Source organism: Phyllostomus discolor, chromosome 6 (assembly GCF_004126475.2).
Source record: "Phyllostomus discolor isolate MPI-MPIP mPhyDis1 chromosome 6, mPhyDis1.pri.v3, whole genome shotgun sequence".
Lineage (NCBI taxonomy): Eukaryota > Metazoa > Chordata > Mammalia > Chiroptera > Phyllostomidae > Phyllostomus > Phyllostomus discolor.
In genome coordinates, this window is record NC_040908.2 from 69,686,493 (window position 1) to 69,704,785 (window position 18,293).

Consider the following 18,293-nt stretch of genomic DNA (forward strand, 5'->3'; position numbering starts at 1 on the left):
GGCCCACAGACCTAAAGTATTGACTATCTAGCACTTGAAGAAAAAGTTTGCTGCCCTGGTTGGTGGGGCTTAGTGGTTTGAGCACTGGCCTGCAGACTGAAAGGTGGCCAGTTCAATTGCTTGTCAGGGTACGTGCCTGGATTACAGGCCAGGTCCCCAGTTAGGGTATGTGAGAGGCGACCAATCGATGTTTATCTTGTACATTGATGTTTCTCTTTTTCCCTCCCTCCCCCTCTCTCTAAAGAAATTAATATCTTTAAAAGAAAGGAAAAAGGAAAAGTTTGCTAACTCCTGCTTTAGACCTTTGTTACCCAAAGTTTTGGTAGAAATAACAGAGTCCCTGGCCCCACCCCACAGCTGTGGAAGGGGAAGTGCAGTGTGCGTTTTAATGAGGTCCCCTGCTGCTTTGTTTCCATGCTAAAATTTGGGCAGCACAGCCTTAGGCCCTGTGAACTTGCCATTTGATGCACAGTATCTTTTGTTCTTGGTGAAGGTATTAGTTCAGAAGTGAAGCCTTTATTTGGTATAAATGTGGTTTGATCAGACGCTTCATTTTCAGTAAAGAAAATAACCTTTGTGTCAAGTTATGAACCACTGAACCCGAGGTATCAGATTTTTTTTCTGTAAAACATTGTTTTACTAAACTGTATCGAGGCAGCTCATTGCAGAGCATATTATTTCCTGGGGTTGGGGGTGTTGATGGTGAATTTTGTCTCATCATTTGGTTTCTGTGTCTTGGGATTCCTGTTCTTATTTTTTTGGCATATTAGGCATATGCCTACAAAATGCAACTATTGTCAGGAAAGGGGGCTCAATTTTTCTAGTCCTGGAGGTAATTTGCTACTCTCCATTCCTTAGGATGAGATCCATCTTCTCCATGATGACAGAGGCCCTGTCTTAGAAGCTTTGGTGGCCAGGGCCATCCGAAACATTGAGATGACCCAAGAGGATGTAAGACTCATTGGGCTTAGTGCCACCCTCCCCAACTATGAAGATGTGGCCACCTTTCTGCGTGTTGATCCTGCCAAGGGCCTCTTCTACTTCGACAATAGGTATGAGGAGATAGGGAGAAATCGAATGAGGTGACCTTGTTGTCTTTCTCCTTCTCTATGGAGCTCTGTTGCATTGGGTTTTAGAAGAGCCTTTGGGTTTTGATATGGTATGACTCCAAAAATAGGAATATTGCTCCTGGGCAGTGAAAAGGACCATTGATTTCTGTGATATTCTATGCCAAAAACCTCATTTGTCTAACTATTGAACTTCCAGCTTCCGCCCAGTGCCTCTGGAACAGACTTATGTAGGCATCACAGAGAAAAAAGCTATCAAGCGTTTCCAGATCATGAATGAAATAGTCTATGAGAAGATCATGGAACATGCAGGAAAAAATCAGGTCTGTCTGTGGGTTCTTTACCATTCTTGAACTCTGTTCTTTTGAATTCTTGGTTTACTAATAATTAGGCAAGATTGGTAAAGGTAGAGATGGCACAACCCAAACCACCAATATCAGGAATGACGTGGATATTACAGGAGCTGTGGCCATTGAAAGGATAATAAAGGAATATTCTGAACAACTTTTTACACATAAATTTGACAACCTAGAAGAAATGGGCCATTTCTTAAAAACTGTCAACCACCAAAGTTCATACTAGATGAATTAGATAACCTGAATAGTCCTATAAACCAATAAATAAATTGAGTTTGTAATTTAAAAACTCCCAAAAAAGAAATCCTGAGGTTCAGATAGTTGGTCTTTCTATTTGCATTATCAAGGGTTTCTTCCATAAAAGATCTGGGGGACTTACACTGAAAATGTAACTCAGTAAAAATAAAGATGAAAGTTACTGAAAGAGGGCATTTGACTATAAAGTAGGGTATAATTTTTCATTTGAAAACTGGCTTTAGCCATGTTAACGAGGACAAAAACTAAGGAAAACGTGACATATATTTTTGTCTGATAAACAGCATTGAATTTGGGTGAAGAGATGAATTTAGATGAAGAGACAGATCTATTCTTGGCACTAAATACTTGGAGGACTTTATTTCTTTCAAAATGGTGCTCGTCTCATACTGAAACTTACTTTTTTATCCTTACCTGAGGACCTATTTTCATTACTTTAGAGAGACGGGTGAGGAAGGGATAGAGAAACATTGCTGTGAGAGAAAAGCATTGACTTTCTCTAGGGATTGTACACTCCCGGACTGAGGCTTGAACCTGCCTCCTAGGTATGTGCTCTGACTGGGAATTAAACCCACAACCTTTCAGTTATAGACAGTGCTCCAACCAACTGAGCCACACCTGCCAGAGCCTGAGACTTATTTCTTACGTCCTTTTATAAAGGCCAGTGCCTGTTATTTCATAAGTATTTTAGCTATTATTTTGCAGACACATTCTTCAGGTGGCTTAGAATCATACTGAACACAAATTCTTAATTAGATTCCTGAATTTGTGTCCTTGTTGTATGTAAACTTGCTGTTAATGATACTATGGTGTGAGTTAGTTTGGTTTCCCAGTTATAGGACTACCTCACTATACTGGATGGTTCATTCTTTTAGGGTCCAACCAGCCCTGTTCAGGCTTCTGAGAGAGTCCACTACTGCCATGGCTCCCCTTCAAGACTGCTGCTTTTGGCCTTAAGATGGTGCCAGTCTGTTTTCTTGCTGCTGGCACTATGGGAGGGACTGTGGGAGCTGTGTCTATTGACTGTGGCAAATCTGGTTTCTACTTAGGTGTTAGTGTTTGTCCACTCCCGGAAGGAGACTGGGAAGACGGCCAGGGCCATCCGGGACATGTGCCTAGAGAAGGACACCCTGGGTCTGTTTCTGAGAGAGGGTTCTGCCTCCACAGAAGTCCTTCGGACAGAAGCTGAGCAGTGCAAGGTGAGGAGACACAGGCCAGTTCTCCCATTCCTACCTGGGAACTGCCTCAATCCAAGGTTATCCAGATGGTCCTTCAGGACTGTACCCTCATGCTGCTGTTTCACACCAGTTAAGGCTGATCACTGGGTGTGGGTTTGTAGAGCAGGTAATAGGGTCTCATATGAAGAGATTTATTTCCTCTCTGGGAGAGTTCCCACAGGAAGGCTCACCTAATCACCTGCTTTTTCTGTTTATAGAACCTGGAGCTGAAGGATCTTTTGCCCTATGGCTTTGCTATTCATCACGCAGGCATGACCAGAGTTGACAGAACACTTGTAGAGGATCTTTTTGCTGATAAACACATTCAGGTGAGGGTGGACGAAGCACAGAGTTCAGAAGACCCAAAATGTCCAAGGTTGTGCCGTACGTTTGTGCCTAGTGCTTTGTTGTTTCTGGCTCAGGGAGCCCATGTCAGAGAGTTGTGGTAGGCATAGTTGTGATCCCACCTCTCCTAGCTCTTCACATACTTCTGGGGGAAGGCAAGTGAGTTCAAGGAAGTGTCTAGAAGCATAGCATGTTGGTGACTCCAAATAGTGCCAAATAAGGCCTCACATCGTCAGGGCCTGTCTTGTTCACATTCTCTCCTGGGACAGCCTGTGTGTTTGGTGACCCTAAGGTGATTAACATAGGTCTGCACTTCTGCTGCTTAAGTTATCTATAGGACCTTGAAAGGTTCTTTCTTGAATAGGTGATGTGTGTGAGGACCCCTTTCCTCTTTATTTTGGTGTTACACTGCCAAGGATGGGACCCGCCTTGGTGCTGCTAGAAGCTCTGGGACCAGGTGCCTAGAGAAGCTGGGGATAGTGACCCTCTGGTGGTAACATCTGTTTTCCTTTTCACCTTGCTTTGCCTCTGTAGGTTTTGGTTTCCACAGCAACTCTGGCTTGGGGTGTGAATCTCCCCGCACATACAGTCATCATCAAAGGCACCCAGGTGTATAGTCCAGAGAAGGGGCGCTGGACAGAACTGGGGGCACTGGACATTCTCCAGGTACAGATCCTTTGAGTCTGTTCTTGGTGAGGAACAGCACCCCGGGTACAGGATGCAAGGGTGCTGAAAATAGGGCAGATGGAAGGCGAAGGTCTGTAAAGGAGAAACCTGGGATCCCGCCCAGCAGCCCTGTGGCCACAGCCCTCTTGTTTGCTCTCTCCGCTCTAGATGCTGGGACGTGCTGGAAGACCCCAGTATGACACCAAGGGTGAAGGCATACTCATCACCTCTCATGGGGAGCTTCAGTACTACCTTTCTCTCCTCAACCAGCAGCTTCCTATTGAGAGCCAGATGGTGTCAAAGCTGCCTGACATGCTCAACGCGGAAATCGTGCTGGGCAATGTGCAGAATGCAAAGGTAGGGAGGGTGCTGCTCTTGCAGGAGTGGGATGGTCTCTGCGGTGCTGTGAGTCACCAGCACCCAGGGTCTTCCAGCGTCAAACTGCTTGGGTTTGGCTGATAGTTCCCCTTGTTAAAAGATCTTAGAAAGGACTCCTTTTTTTTACAATGAAATACTGTAACTCCTCAGATGATACATAATAAACATTCTTATAATTGGAAGTTAATTTCAAATGATTCTTGGGAACTTTTTATTTGGACACCAGTTCTCCATGCTAAGACCCAGAAGCTGTCTCTTGTAGGATGCGGTGAACTGGTTGGGCTATGCCTACCTGTATATCCGAATGCTCCGATCCCCAACCCTGTATGGCATCTCTCATGATGATCTCAAGGGAGACCCCCTGCTGGACCAGCGCCGACTAGATCTGGTTCATACTGCTGCCTTGATGCTGGATAAGAACAATCTGGTCAAGTATGACAAGAAGACAGGTAACTTTCAGGTGAGCAGGCCAAGGGATGAAAGAGGTCTCAACAAAAGTCATTGTCCCAGGATACATTTACAAATACTTAAATTTGAGCCCTGCCTAATGCCCATTGCTTGGAACTGTGGAGAGCAGGTGGGGTTGCACTCTGCTGATTGACAGTGCCTCCTTTCTGGAAGTTGAGTGGAGGTAGCTAATTTATCTCTCTTTTCTGTGTGGGTGTCAGTTCACTGTAGGTTGGATTATTGTGCCATCTTTCTTCATGTGCCTGGGCCAGGCACTTACATTGTGATGCGTTCACCCAGTGGGTTCCTGTTGTCTGCAGTGAGAGGTTGCAGCCTGTTAACGCTTGCATTGGATTGCATCTTTCTTCTTCATAGGTGACGGAACTGGGTCGTATAGCCAGCCACTACTACATCACCAATGACACAGTGCAGACCTACAATCAGCTGCTGAAGCCTACTCTGAGTGAGATTGAGCTTTTCAGAGTCTTCTCATTGTCTTCAGAGTTTAAGAACATCACCGTGAGAGAGGTGAGTCCATAGCATGTTGGGACAGGTGGCCGGTACCGCCGAGTTGCGGGGTGGGTTCTCTCCTCGGCCATCTGGTGTTTCTTTGACCTGTTTCCTTCTTGTGGTAGGAAGAGAAGCTGGAGCTACAGAAGCTGCTGGAGAGGGTACCCATCCCTGTAAAGGAGAGCATCGAGGAGCCCAGTGCGAAGGTGAGCCCAGCACCTCTGCTTGGGGTAAGGAGAGCTGGTTTTCAGAATCTTGTGAAAGATGGACCTTGGATTGGGGTTTGTGCTTGCTGACCTGCTTAGTCCTCCCAGCATCCTTCCCATGTGTTCTTTTTATATGGAAGAGTAGTTACTTAATATCTAAATCAAGAGATGCCCAGAGCAGAAGTGTGATTTGTTTCCTTGGGTTGTTCATGATTGGCTGCCTTCTGGCTGACCTTGCCTTTTCCAGATCAATGTGCTTCTTCAAGCCTTCATCTCACAGCTGAAATTGGAGGGCTTTGCACTGATGGCAGACATGGTGTACGTCACACAGGTGAGGGCAGAGTTGTGTCACCTGGAGAGGGGGCCTCAGCAGTTCACTATCCTGTGTGCTCTGTGCATCTTGGATGAAGTAGGCTGAGTGCTAGTAAGGGTGTGGGAAGTGCTGAGGTTTGTTTCCCTTAGCTGGCTCATTGGTTAATGCATGTGTGGTACAGCCACTCTGGTCTATTGCTCTTGAGCGTGTAGGAAAGTAAGGCCTCAAGAGAGTGCCTGGAGGGCTCCGTAGAGAGAGTCACAGGACACAGCATCGGCTTCTCTAGAGAGTGACTTCCCACTGTGGCTGCTGGCTCAAAAATAGTCCAGAATTGGCAAAGGTCTTTATAACTACTAGAGCTTTGAATACTAAATGAGCCAGAAAGTTTTAAAATCATGCGGTGAGCTTCAGGTTAAAATGTGTGGTGAACTCAAGCTGCCTTTTCTTATTAATCTGTGTTTAGCAAGCACCTACTATATGAAGGGGGGAAGAGTAGTTACAGAGGGACTTTGTTTTTGAGTGGTGAGGCTGATTACATCAGAGTGAGGCAGTTAAAGTGTGTGGAAGGTGGCTTCATTCATCTGGGGACAGTGGGGACCTAACAGAGGGAATGCTTTGTCTTTTCCCAGTCGGCAGGCCGGTTGATGAGGGCCATCTTTGAAATTGTCCTGAACCGAGGTTGGGCACAGCTTACGGATAAGACCCTGAACCTCTGCAAGATGATTGATAAACGCATGTAAGGACCTTGGATGCTGGCAGCTCATCACCTTGTTGGGGTGCCCAGGTGGAGGGTGGTGGGAAAGTCGTAGAGTGCACCTGACCTCCGGTCCTGATGCATGAAATGGGACGTGGGCAAGTTGAAAAGAGACTAGGCCTTGAGGGGTGGAGCTGGGAAATGGGTACAGGGTGGTGGTGAGGGCTGGCCCTCAGGTCCCACAGCTGGCACAGTTCCGGATGTCCTTGCTTAATGCCTGTGTCTCATGTGGTCACAGCTGATCTCTCAGGAGCCATGATGGAGGCAGTTTGTTACAGGACCTGCACAAGGAAGTAAACTGTTTTGTTTTCTTTGATGGTAGGTGGCAGTCCATGTGTCCATTGCGTCAGTTTCGGAAACTCCCTGAGGAAGTAGTGAAGAAGATTGAGAAGAAAAACTTCCCTTTTGAGCGTCTGTATGACCTGAATCATAATGAGATAGGTGTGTGGGAAGTTATGGTCTTTCTAAGCCTTGTATTCTAATGTCCTGGTCACCTCTCATGCCCTCTCAAGCACTAGGCCAGCTCCTGGTCTTGGCCATTGACTCCTTTGGGCTCTACTGAGAGTGAAGGGAAGGGCCTGAACACACTAGAGTAGAACCTGCCACTTTCCTGGTGGCCCCCAATGTGCAGACACGTTTGGCAGGCCGGGTAGCAGCCCCTGTGCCCTCTTGTGTCCTCACAGGGGAGCTCATCCGTATGCCGAAGATGGGCAAGACTATCCACAAATACGTGCACCTGTTCCCCAAGTTGGAGCTGTCTGTGCACCTGCAGCCCATCACCCGCTCCACCCTGAAAGTGGAGCTGACCATCACGCCAGACTTCCAGTGGGATGAAAAGGTAAACCTTGGCTTGGTGGAGGCACTGGCTTTAGTGTGGTTTTGAGGAAAGCTGGGCTGGACGTGCTGTGTGCCCACAGCGGCTTATGTTTCTCCTGTTTGTGCATGTTTTCAGGTCCATGGTTCATCGGAAGCATTCTGGATTCTCGTGGAGGATGTGGACAGTGAGGTGATACTGCACCATGAGTATTTTCTACTCAAGGCCAAGTATGCTCAGGACGAGCACCTCATTACATTCTTTGTGCCTGTCTTTGAACCACTGCCTCCTCAGTACTTCATCCGTGTGGTGTCTGACCGCTGGCTCTGTGAGTGTGTCTCCTCTGCATAGCCCCTTAGGGATAGGTCCCCCCAGGGCAGTTGTACAAGTGACCTTGTGGGGGAGAGCAATACATCTGCTGCACAGTGGGATTCTCGGAGCTGTTAGGTAAGGAGGACTGCCTACTGTTTCTCTTCTGACAGCTTGTGAGACCCAGCTTCCTGTCTCCTTCCGACACCTGATCCTGCCAGAGAAGTACCCGCCTCCCACTGAACTTCTGGACTTGCAGCCCTTGCCTGTGTCTGCCTTGAGAAACAGCGCCTTCGAGAGCCTTTACCAAGATAAATTTCCTTTCTTTAACCCCATCCAGACCCAAGGTAGGTGTGTCAGTTTTCCTGGAGGCCATGTCAGGTCACCAGATGTTTTCTGCACCAGAAGGGAAGTATGGTGCTCAGGTCTTGCAGGCATGGCAGTCCATCAGAGTTGACTGAAAGACTGCATCTGGTCATTTCCTCTCAGGTCCTTGGTTAGGGTTAGATTTGCATTGCTGTGCATATCTCGCTGAGTAGGGTTGGTGGAGCATTGTTGTTTCTTAGGCTCAGGAGGCTGCCTGTCCCAGAGATTCAGGTGTTGGGCAGTGTGTCCAGCATTGACTGAGGCCTCCCCCTCACCCTTTGGATAACAGTTACATCCACATAGCACACCGGTGTTCTGAGTGCTGTAGGCTGAGGATGTCATGGACGTTTTTTCTTTTATTCCTGCCACCAACACTAGGAAGCATTTATTATGTGAGGTATTACTAGCAGTGTCCTATTTGACAGGTGGGGAACTGAGGCAGAGAAGCACCCAGTTAAACAACCTAATAAACAGGACTTGGACTTTGACTCAGTCTCAAAGCCAGGGTTAGGCTGTTCCTTTCTTTCTCATTAGATTCTTTCTAGGAAACATGAGAGCATTGGAAGCAGAGAAAGGCAGCCAGGGTCCTTTTGCTCTGCGTCCTGGTCCCTGAGAAGACCAGCTAAGAAGCAGAGAAGGAGAGTTGACCTTTGCTTCTGTTGTTGCCTACAAGTCTCCATGGGACTGGAATCTTAATGTTGGTCTCCTCCTTCCTTCTGTGTGGAAGAGGACTAAGGAGGGGACAGCCAGACAGCCCTGCTGTAGGGCGAGGCCACATCTATCGCCCCTGGTGCTGGCCCCCTGCTGTCTCTGTGTAATGAGTGCTCTGAGTCTCTCCCTCAGTCTCACACGGCTGCTCCTCCATTGGTTTGCAGTGTTTAACACGGTGTATAACAGTGACGACAATGTGTTTGTGGGGGCACCCACCGGCAGCGGGAAGACCATCTGTGCAGAGTTTGCCATTCTACGCATGTTGCTGCAGAGCTCAGAGGGGCGCTGTGTCTACATCACTCCCATGGAGGCGCTGGCAGAGCAGGTAAGCAATGGGGTGCTGTCACCTCTGCACCTTCCCAGAGGCTGCTTCCGTCTGTGAGTGCAGGTTAAGCTTCACTAAGCCCCCAAATTTGCAGGGTAACTTGGGGCAGGACTGTTTGCTTTTTCTAGGTCTGTCCTTCAGTTCGTGAACTAAAGAGAGCTTGCTATTGCTTAAAAGTCTGTGTGGGTCATAAAGTATCTCAGGACCTATAGAGAAACAAGTCTGTCTCTGGCTTCTTTGCTTTTTCTCATAATAAAGGAAACGTTGCCTGGCCTGGCCTGACACTTTCTGCCCTGCCTCTCCCTGCCTGCCAGGTGTACATGGACTGGTATGAGAAGTTCCAGGACAGGCTCAGCAAGAAGGTAGTGCTCCTGACAGGCGAGACCAGCACGGACCTAAGCTCCTGGGCAAAGGCAACATCATCATCAGTACCCCTGAGAAGTGGGACATCCTTTCTCGGCGCTGGAAGCAGCGCAAGAACGTTCAGAACATCAACCTGTTCGTGGTGGACGAGGTCCACCTCATTGGGGGCGAGAATGGGTATGGTCTGAGTGCATAGCAAAGAAGGGGGGCTACAATGGGCTAGGATGACCTTGGCATTGGTCCTCATGTTTTGAGTCTGAGGCAAGGGACTAGGGTATTTTCCCAGAAGGACTCTTCTTGTCACTTTATTCCAAAGGGATGATGTGAGACTTTTTAAGGTATTCATAGTAGAGATTGGCTTCTGTGGAAGAGTTGGAGCCCCTAATCAGAGGAGGAACTAGGAGATCATTTTTGAGGGCTTTGGCCTGTGCACGAAGGGTAACTCAAGGCTGAGGTGGCACCTGGGCTGTGGTTACTTCTCTTCCTTCTGTTCCTCTCTCCCAGCCTGTCTTAGAAGTGATTTGCTCCCGGATGCGCTATATCTCCTCCCAGATTGAGCGGCCCATTCGTATTGTGGCACTTAGTTCCTCACTCTCGAATGCTAAGGATGTGGCCCACTGGCTGGGGTGCAGTGCCACCTCCTCCACTTTCAACTTCCACCCGATTGCGCCCGTTGCCTTTGGAGCTGCACATCCAGGTAGGACCTGCTCATCACATTCTCTTGGCCTTCTCTCCAGAGTACCAGGTCTTGTAATCTCTGTCTCTTTTCTCCTTGGTGCCCAGGGCTTCAACATCAGTCAACACAGACCGCCTGCTGTCCATGGCCAAGCCTGTGTACCATGCTATCACCAAGCACTCTCCCAAGAAGCCTGTCATTGTTTTTGTGCCGTCTCGCAAGCAGACCCGCCTCACTGCGATTGACATCCTCACCACATGTGCAGCAGACATCCAGCGGCAGAGGTACGGAGGGGCCAGGCTCTGTCTGCTGCTTCTTGTCTGGTCTGGCTTGTGGGGGTGGGACTGAGGGGAGTTGCGTCAAGTGAAGTTGGCCCATCCTGAAAGGTAGTCTGTGAGGGGCCGGGCAACTGCACAGTTGGGGTGTGTTTGCCAGGGCAGGAACCTCTCTGAGCTGAATCAGTGCCTCTGCTGCTCAGGTTCTTACACTGCACTGAGAAGGATCTGATCCCATACCTGGAGAAGCTGAGTGACAGCACACTCAAGGAAACACTGTTAAATGGGGTAGGCTACCTGCACGAGGGGCTCAGCCCCATGGAGCGACGCCTGGTGGAACAGCTCTTCAGCTCAGGTAAAAAGCCTTGTGGCACAGAGTGAGATCATTCTATCCAGGGCTATCACATGTGATAGGCCTTAAACTTCTAGGGTGTGAGTGCTAGTTCTCTGCAGCACGCTAGTCATTTTCAAAGTAGTTTACTGATTGTTGAATCTGTTGTCGCATTTGATTCTCCCAATAATCTTGTGATGTTGATGGGACAAGTGTTACCTTTATTTGTTAGAGAGAAAGCAAGCAGACACACGAGGCTGTATCATTTCAGAACCTGGTTTTCTAGACCAGCATCTTTAGCCTCTATACCTGGTTTTCCATGGACACCCAACTTGCCAAGGTTGTGAGACCTCACAGCTATGTAAATGATATTATCATTTTGGCAGTGGTGGAGCCACAGTGGAGATGGTTCTTCCAGAATCACTTCCTATCAGTTTTAGACCATTGAGTCTGTCTGGTTTGGGGCACCTCAAGAGAGCTCAGTTTTGCTGCCATAGACTGAGCCAGGCCATGGCTGAGCTGGTATTTTCCAGTGAGCAGGGCCAGTCTGTCAGGCAGGAAGCCTAGCTTTCCATGGGCTGGGAATTTTGTTCCAGCATGACCTCATTGCCTCCAGGGTAGTCCCGTAAGCAGGTGACACTGGCATGGAGCCACCTCTCACAGTACTGCATTTGCCCTCTTAGTCATATCAGACCTTGTTCCAGCAAGCTTTGCTCTGGGTTCTGAAATAAGATAAGCATCTGCCTGCCCAGGCAGTAAACCCTGCCTCAGCCAAGGGGCCCTGCACTTAGTTGTCTTCTCCCCTCTGCTGCTCAGGGGCCATCCAGGTGGTGGTAGCTTCTCGGAGTCTCTGCTGGGGTATGAGTGTGGCCGCCCACCTGGTGATCATCATGGACACCCAGTACTACAATGGCAAGATCCACGCGTGAGTCCAGCTGTGCTCTGTGCTAAGGGGAGCCTTTCCTAAAATGGACATAACACCTGCAAACCCAGAAACCAGCTCTTAGGAGGAAAGATGTTCAGGCAGTCACCAGTCAGCCGAGGTTCCAGCACAGCCTTGTTGTGGGAAGGGTTTTCAGTCTCAGGACTTAGGCTCACGTTGACTTTTATAGTTGTCCTGTGTTTCAGTAAGTGGAGAACCAGGGAGTTCAAGCTAGAAGGAATCTTAGGGCTTACGTAGTTAATTTGTTTCGTAAATTGGGAGACTGACTTGGTCCACGTCACACACCCTTAGGTTGACAAGAAGCAGGAAGATTTGATTTTTCTCAGAAAAAGCTCAAATAATTTAACTCTTAATAATAATTTTCCCTAAAATTCACTTTTAAAATGAGTTTTATTTCTAATGTCTGAAACTACTTCTGTGTTTGGATTTAAGTCAGGTGACTTGATAATTCGTGAAATAACAGCTGTTAAGTTTGGGCAGCTTTTGGCCTGGCCAAGTGGCTCAGTTGGTTGGAGCGCTGTCTCAGTGTACCAAGGTTACGGGTTTGGTTCTCAGTGAGGCGCATGCAGGAATCAGCCAGTGGATGCACAGATGAGTGGGACAGCAAATCAGTGTTTTTCTCTCTCTCCCTCTCTCCCTTGATGAAATAATTGATTTAAAAATCAATAATATAGAAAACAGTTTGGGCAGCTTTACTTACATATATGATCTTTTATTAGGGAGTCACTTGGCTTTTGGCATTAGATGGATTCGTAGCTTTTTATTTTTTAAAACTTTTATTTTAGGGAGAGAGGGAGGGTGGGAAAGAGAGGCAGAGAAACATTGATGTGCATACATCAATTGGTTTCCTCTCGTACGCCCTCAGCTGGAGACCTGGCCCGCAACCCAAGCACATGCCTTGACCAGGAATCGAACTGGCAACCTATCTGTCCACAGGCAGGTGCTCAATCCACTGAGCCACACAGCCAGGGTGGATTTGTAGCTTTTATTCAAGGACCCTGAGCAACAAAGTCACAACTCTTAAACTCGAAAACTACAATGATGTTTAGATAAGCAAGTGAAACCAGTACCTCAACACAAGAATTCACAAATTCAGAGTTTGCTATAATGTGTCCACATCTCCCCATGTTTGCAGTTTATTCTTACATTAGGGAGTCACCGCCTGTGTTCATGCACTCTGTCTGTCTCCTCACTCTGTCCCTAGGTATGTGGACTATCCCATCTATGATGTGCTTCAGATGGTGGGGCATGCCAACCGACCTCTGCAGGATGATGAGGGGCGTTGCGTCATCATGTGCCAGGGCTCCAAAAAGGTCAGTCTTGGCCTTTGTGCTGTCTGGGGGTCCTGGGCCTCAGAACATAGGTTTTCATTTTTTCATAGAGGTTTTAGTTGGTTTACATTGTTTCTGTCATCTGCTTCTTTCATTTTCCATGGTGCTTTGTAATGAGCCTTTTAGCCACAGGGAGTTATGTAGCTGTGTGTGTGTGTGTGTGTGTGTGTGTGTGTGTGTGTGTGTTGTTTGTTTTTGTTTTTGTTTTGCTGTTGTGGTCTTTATCCTCTGGCTAGTTCCATCTTCTTCCTGCACTGCTCATCCCACATTACTCCAGGAATCCTCTGTTCCTGCTGTGAAAGTGGTGCCAGTAAGGACAGGCCAGTAAGGACAGACCCAGCATTCCGGGTCTGGACCCACCTTATTTGTTTGCAGTTGCATTTGCCCATTTTTGTGTTGGCTGTGTCTGTCACACAAGGGCATTCTCCTATTGACTTGCCCTTGGCTCCTCTTTGTGACAGTGGTGTCATTGGCTATTACTGCCTCCCCTCCCCGATCCACAGGATTTCTTTAAGAAGTTCTTATATGAGCCCTTGCCAGTAGAGTCTCACCTGGATCACTGCATGCATGACCACTTCAATGCTGAGATTGTCACCAAGACCATTGAGAATAAACAGGACGCCGTGGACTACCTCACCTGGACCTTTCTGTACCGCCGCATGACACAGAACCCCAACTACTACAACCTGCAGGGTCAGGAAACCTTGGAGCACACTGTCTTTGTGTGGTTTTCACAGTTCTTGCTGGCCATCTCCCTGTGACTCCTCACTCACCACTCTTCTTCACAGGCATCTCCCACCGTCACCTGTCTGACCACTTGTCAGAGTTGGTAGAGCAGACCCTGAGTGACTTGGAGCAGTCCAAGTGTATCAGCATAGAGGACGAGATGGATGTGGCACCGCTGAACCTGGGCATGATTGCTGCCTACTATTACATCAACTACACCACCATTGGTGAGGGGCTGGCAAGAGCTGCTGACTGTCTGTGGGGAACCCTGCTCTGAAGGGGTGAAGCTCTCCGGGACTAGATGACGGGCTTCTGGTGTCCTTGTCTGTTAGAGGGATATACTGCAGGGGAGGGCAGGGGTGCCCAGACAGTTAACTCTCCCCCCTCTTCCATTCTGCTGCTTTTGACTTCTCCCAAACCTTGTGTGTCTGTCAGAGCTCTTCAGCATGTCCCTGAATGCCAAGACTAAGGTGCGTGGGCTCATCGAGATCATCTCCAATGCGGCTGAGTACGAGAACATTCCCATCCGGCACCATGAGGACAATCTCCTGCGGCAAGTGAGGACACCTTGGCTTCAGGAGAATGGCTTGTATGCCCAGAGCATGGGATCTGTCACCACAGAAAAATCGCAGCATGCCCCTGTCACCCACCCCTACCCACCTCTGAGTTTTGAAGGGTTGTGTGTCTGGGATGGATGGTGCTTTGGGCCTGAGAGCTAGTTTCAGGTTGCAGCACCTTGCATCACCTGTGTTCATCACCAGCTATTTTTCTTGTGCTTTCCAGTTGGCTCAGAAGGTCCCTCACAAGCTGAACAATCCTAAGTTTAATGACCCACACGTCAAGACTAACCTGCTCCTGCAGGCTCACCTGTCCCGAATGCAGTTGAGTGCTGAGCTGCAGTCAGATACAGAGGAGATCCTTAGCAAGGTAGAGTGTGGGTACAGTGTGGGCATGGGTGGGAGCACCCACAGGGGCCTGTGATGTAGCAGTTCCAACCCCCACTCATGCCCTACTCTTGTGCTCCTACCCCACTCAGGCAATCCGGCTTATCCAGGCCTGTGTGGATGTCCTCTCCAGCAATGGGTGGCTAAGTCCTGCTCTGGCAGCTATGGAACTGGCCCAGATGGTCACCCAAGCCATGTGGTCCAAGGACTCATACCTGAAACAGCTGCCACACTTCACCTCGGAGCACATCAAACGTTGCACAGACAAGGTGAGCTGGATCCAGACCTGGCTGAACCTGAGAGTTGAGTGTCCTGGACTTGGGGTTGTGTGGGGGGTGAGTCACAGCGGGGGAGACTCCTGGTTCTGTCTGGTTCCTCTGAAGGTGTTATGCTTTGAGATGCTAAAGAGCCTGGTGAATGCGGGCCATATTCTCTCTGAAGTCATGTCTTTAGATGGCTGACCATGTAGGCTGAAAATTAGCTGTTACTTGGAGCCCATTTCATTTTTTGTTAGCATGTGGTCTCTTCTCTCCTGACCTCTGAATACCCTCTGCAGGGAGTGGAGAGTGTTTTCGACATCATGGAGATGGAAGATGAAGAGCGAAATGCACTGCTTCAGCTGTCTGACAGCCAGATGGCAGATGTGGCCCGGTTCTGTAACCGCTACCCTAATATTGAGCTGTCTTATGAAGTGGTGGACAAGGACATCATTCGCAGGTGGGGCCAGAGCGGGCCAGGTTCCCTGCTGTGGGGTCCTGCTGGTATGCTATGACTCCACCGCCCTGGCATTAATATGCTGCCCTGCTTTTTTCCCCATCAGTGGCGGGCCTGTTGTGGTGCTGGTACAGCTGGAGCGGGAGGAGGAAGTCACGGGTCCTGTGATAGCACCTCTCTTTCCACAGGTATGTCTTGGTAGCTGGCTTTTCCAGGTGTCTGCTGGAGGCCTTTTATCCATTGGTAGAGTCTGAGTACAAGGGTGCATTGTCACTAAGGAGGGAGATTTAGAGTAATAATGAAGTCATGAGTTGTAAGAGTGAGAAGTAATCTTGGGGCTATCGTCATTTTTTTTTGTCTTAACTTTCCCCCCCACAAAATCTGCACCCAAGGACATTTTTCCATTGGTTTCAGGGAGAGGGGAAGGAAGAGAAAGAAATATCAGTGTGAGGGAAAATCAATCAATCATTTACCTCTCATATGTGCCCAGACCAGGGATCGTATGGTGCCTGAATGGGGATTGAACCTGCAACCTAGGCATGAGCCTTGACCAGGAATTGAACTGCAGTCTCTTGGTTACAGGGCGATGTAACCAACTGAGCCACACTGGTCGAGGCTGCCTTAAAACAGCTTAGGCCCTGGCTAGTGTGGCTCAGTGGACTGAGCACTGGCCTGCGAACCAAGGTCACTGGTTCGATTCCTGGTTAAGGCACATGCCTGGGTCCCCACTTGGGGGCGAGTGAAAGACAGCTTTTCCATGTGTCTCTCACACATTGATGTTTCTCTTTCCCCCTCCCCTCTCTCTAAAGGTAAATAAATAAAATATTTAAAGAACTTTTTTCTTTATAAAAACAATTTAGATGACTGGTCATTGTTAAAAATGGCAGTTCAACATTATTGTCGATCTGTGACTGTTAAAACACAAGTTGTCTTTAACCTTAAATTAAATGGCTTCAGGGCAGTTGGACTTTTCTAGGTGTTTCTTCACTCTCATTTCTCTCTGGCACTTACTGTGCTTCCAGTTGCTTGTTTTTTAACACCAGAAAGAAAAGCTGATTCCTTATTTGGGAGAGTAATTAAAGGTTGGAAGCTGAACCCAGATACACTAAGTTTAATTTTACAAACTGGTTTAATACATTCTGAGAAATGATGCTTTGATTTGGAATTCTTGGACTTTCTCAGAGTGGAGTGGCCAGTAAAAGCTTCTTGGTAGAGGCAAGGCCCATCTCAGATGGATCCTTTCTGTGGGCAGGCTTGGCTCCACCTTTGTTTTAAATCTGGCAGATTTGCCTTAAAAAGGTGTCTGAAGAACTCAGAGCTTCCAGGCCACATAGTCTAGATTTCTAATAGTGGAATCCCAGAAGCAGTGGCAAGTAGTGAATGGAGAAGGTACTTTGGGACAAGGAAGTAAGCCTGAACCAAGAAATGAGTCTACCTGCCACTTAAACATGAATTCATTTGAGATGCCTTATAACAGTTTCAAAATCTTAGTTTTGTCAAATTAAATTTCAAGAGGAAATTTTAGAAAGCTTCCTTTCTGGTTTGTTTTCCTGCTTTTGTAACCATTCTCACAGTCGCACAAGACTGTCAAGTAGTGTCATGTGCTGAAATTTTCGGCTTCTGGTCATTGCAGAAACGTGAAGAGGGCTGGTGGGTGGTGATTGGAGATGCCAAGTCCAACAGTCTCATCTCTATCAAGAGGCTGACCCTGCAGCAGAAGGCCAAGGTGAGTGTCCACTGGCCCAGCATTTGTTCTGAGACGGGCAGGGTGCTCTCCCTATGTCCTGCTCTCCTAATTCCTGCCTGTTCTCTCTAGGTGAAGCTTGACTTCGTGGCCCCGGCCACTGGCGCCCACAACTACACTCTGTACTTCATGAGTGATGCTTATATGGGATGTGACCAGGAATACAAATTCAGTGTGGATGTGAAAGAAGCTGAGACAGACAGTGACTCGGATTGAGTGCAGAGGCCTTGGCAAAGAGGAGTTGAACCTGAGTTAGGAACTTGGACAGTTCTATGGGATCACAGCTGTGGGGACCAGGTCCGTGGGCAGGGAGAACTGCCAGTCAGTGCGGGTGCTGTCCCAGCCCACTCCCACTCCATTTCCCTCTTGCTATTCTGCCATCCAGGCTTTGGATCCAGTGTGTGCAGGTGTCACATAGCTGTTGAGCATAAACTGTACCACATTTTTAGGCATCCTATTAGTGGTTCTTTCAATAGAGCTAGACATTCTAAAATAAACTGGAGAAACCATTTGTCTTCACAATGACTCCAAATCAAGTTTTTTTTCCCCCTAACCTAAGGCTTTTGGTTAAAAAGATTTAACCACTGAACCTAGGTAGGATTAATACTTCTGGAGGACAAGGCTGTTTGGGTTGTCACAGGCAGCCATTTCAGCAGGTAGGAAGGAAGGGTTAGGTAGCTTCTTTTTAGTCAGTATACCTGGACCCCCACCTTGTTACCCAGGTATCACCACCACTGAAGGGACTAAGCTTCAGGGAGAGATCACAGACTAGAAGTTCCTTGAGATCTGTAGTCTGCCCGCCCTCTCCCCCCATTCCAACAAGGAGAGAGCACAGGAGGGACTGAAGTGCACTAGCTGGGCATGGCCCAAGTCTAGTACTCTGATAACTGTGATACTGATCTGTAAAATTTCCTTTTCAAATTCTTGTCTCCTGTTCTGTAGGAATAACTGCATAAAAATGAAAGATGATTCTCAAGGGTAACTTCCTTGGGTCAGCTGTTTGGAAACAATTTGGTCTTAGGAACCCTTTACACTAGAAAAGTTAAGAGCCCCAAAGAGCTTATTATCCACTGATACTTATTAAAAATAAGTAATGTTGACTTTTCATAAAAAATTACTTCTAAAGCAAATACAGGCAGAAGAGTGGCCTGTAACATTTTTACAAATCTTGTTCCTGATTTAAAAGGTGGATTCTTATAGTTGCTTC

At 47.9% G+C, this 18,293-nt stretch overlaps 1 protein-coding gene across 1 annotated transcript in view; it reads left to right on the forward strand.

The window, feature by feature from the left end:
* Nucleotides 1-18,122, forward strand: part of SNRNP200 (small nuclear ribonucleoprotein U5 subunit 200) — a 29,506-nt gene extending 11,384 nt beyond the window's left edge. Inside the window, 34 exon segments of the mRNA XM_036028329.1 lie at nt 859-1,052; nt 1,267-1,390; nt 2,728-2,877; nt 3,114-3,224; nt 3,775-3,906; nt 4,075-4,263; nt 4,547-4,744; nt 5,107-5,259; nt 5,367-5,447; nt 5,695-5,778; nt 6,390-6,496; nt 6,837-6,955; nt 7,198-7,352; nt 7,467-7,656; nt 7,811-7,984; nt 8,879-9,039; nt 9,354-9,432; nt 9,435-9,580; nt 9,907-10,064; nt 10,066-10,099; nt 10,186-10,208; nt 10,210-10,362; nt 10,557-10,708; nt 11,501-11,609; nt 12,832-12,940; nt 13,462-13,651; nt 13,747-13,911; nt 14,120-14,241; nt 14,468-14,611; nt 14,721-14,897; nt 15,185-15,345; nt 15,449-15,530; nt 16,976-17,068; nt 17,159-18,122. Of these exon segments, the coding sequence (XP_035884222.1) occupies nt 859-1,052; nt 1,267-1,390; nt 2,728-2,877; nt 3,114-3,224; nt 3,775-3,906; nt 4,075-4,263; nt 4,547-4,744; nt 5,107-5,259; nt 5,367-5,447; nt 5,695-5,778; nt 6,390-6,496; nt 6,837-6,955; nt 7,198-7,352; nt 7,467-7,656; nt 7,811-7,984; nt 8,879-9,039; nt 9,354-9,432; nt 9,435-9,580; nt 9,907-10,064; nt 10,066-10,099; nt 10,186-10,208; nt 10,210-10,362; nt 10,557-10,708; nt 11,501-11,609; nt 12,832-12,940; nt 13,462-13,651; nt 13,747-13,911; nt 14,120-14,241; nt 14,468-14,611; nt 14,721-14,897; nt 15,185-15,345; nt 15,449-15,530; nt 16,976-17,068; nt 17,159-17,302 (4,563 nt within the window). The 3' untranslated portion in view covers nt 17,303-18,122.
* The last annotated feature ends 171 nt before the right edge of the window (nt 18,123-18,293 follow it).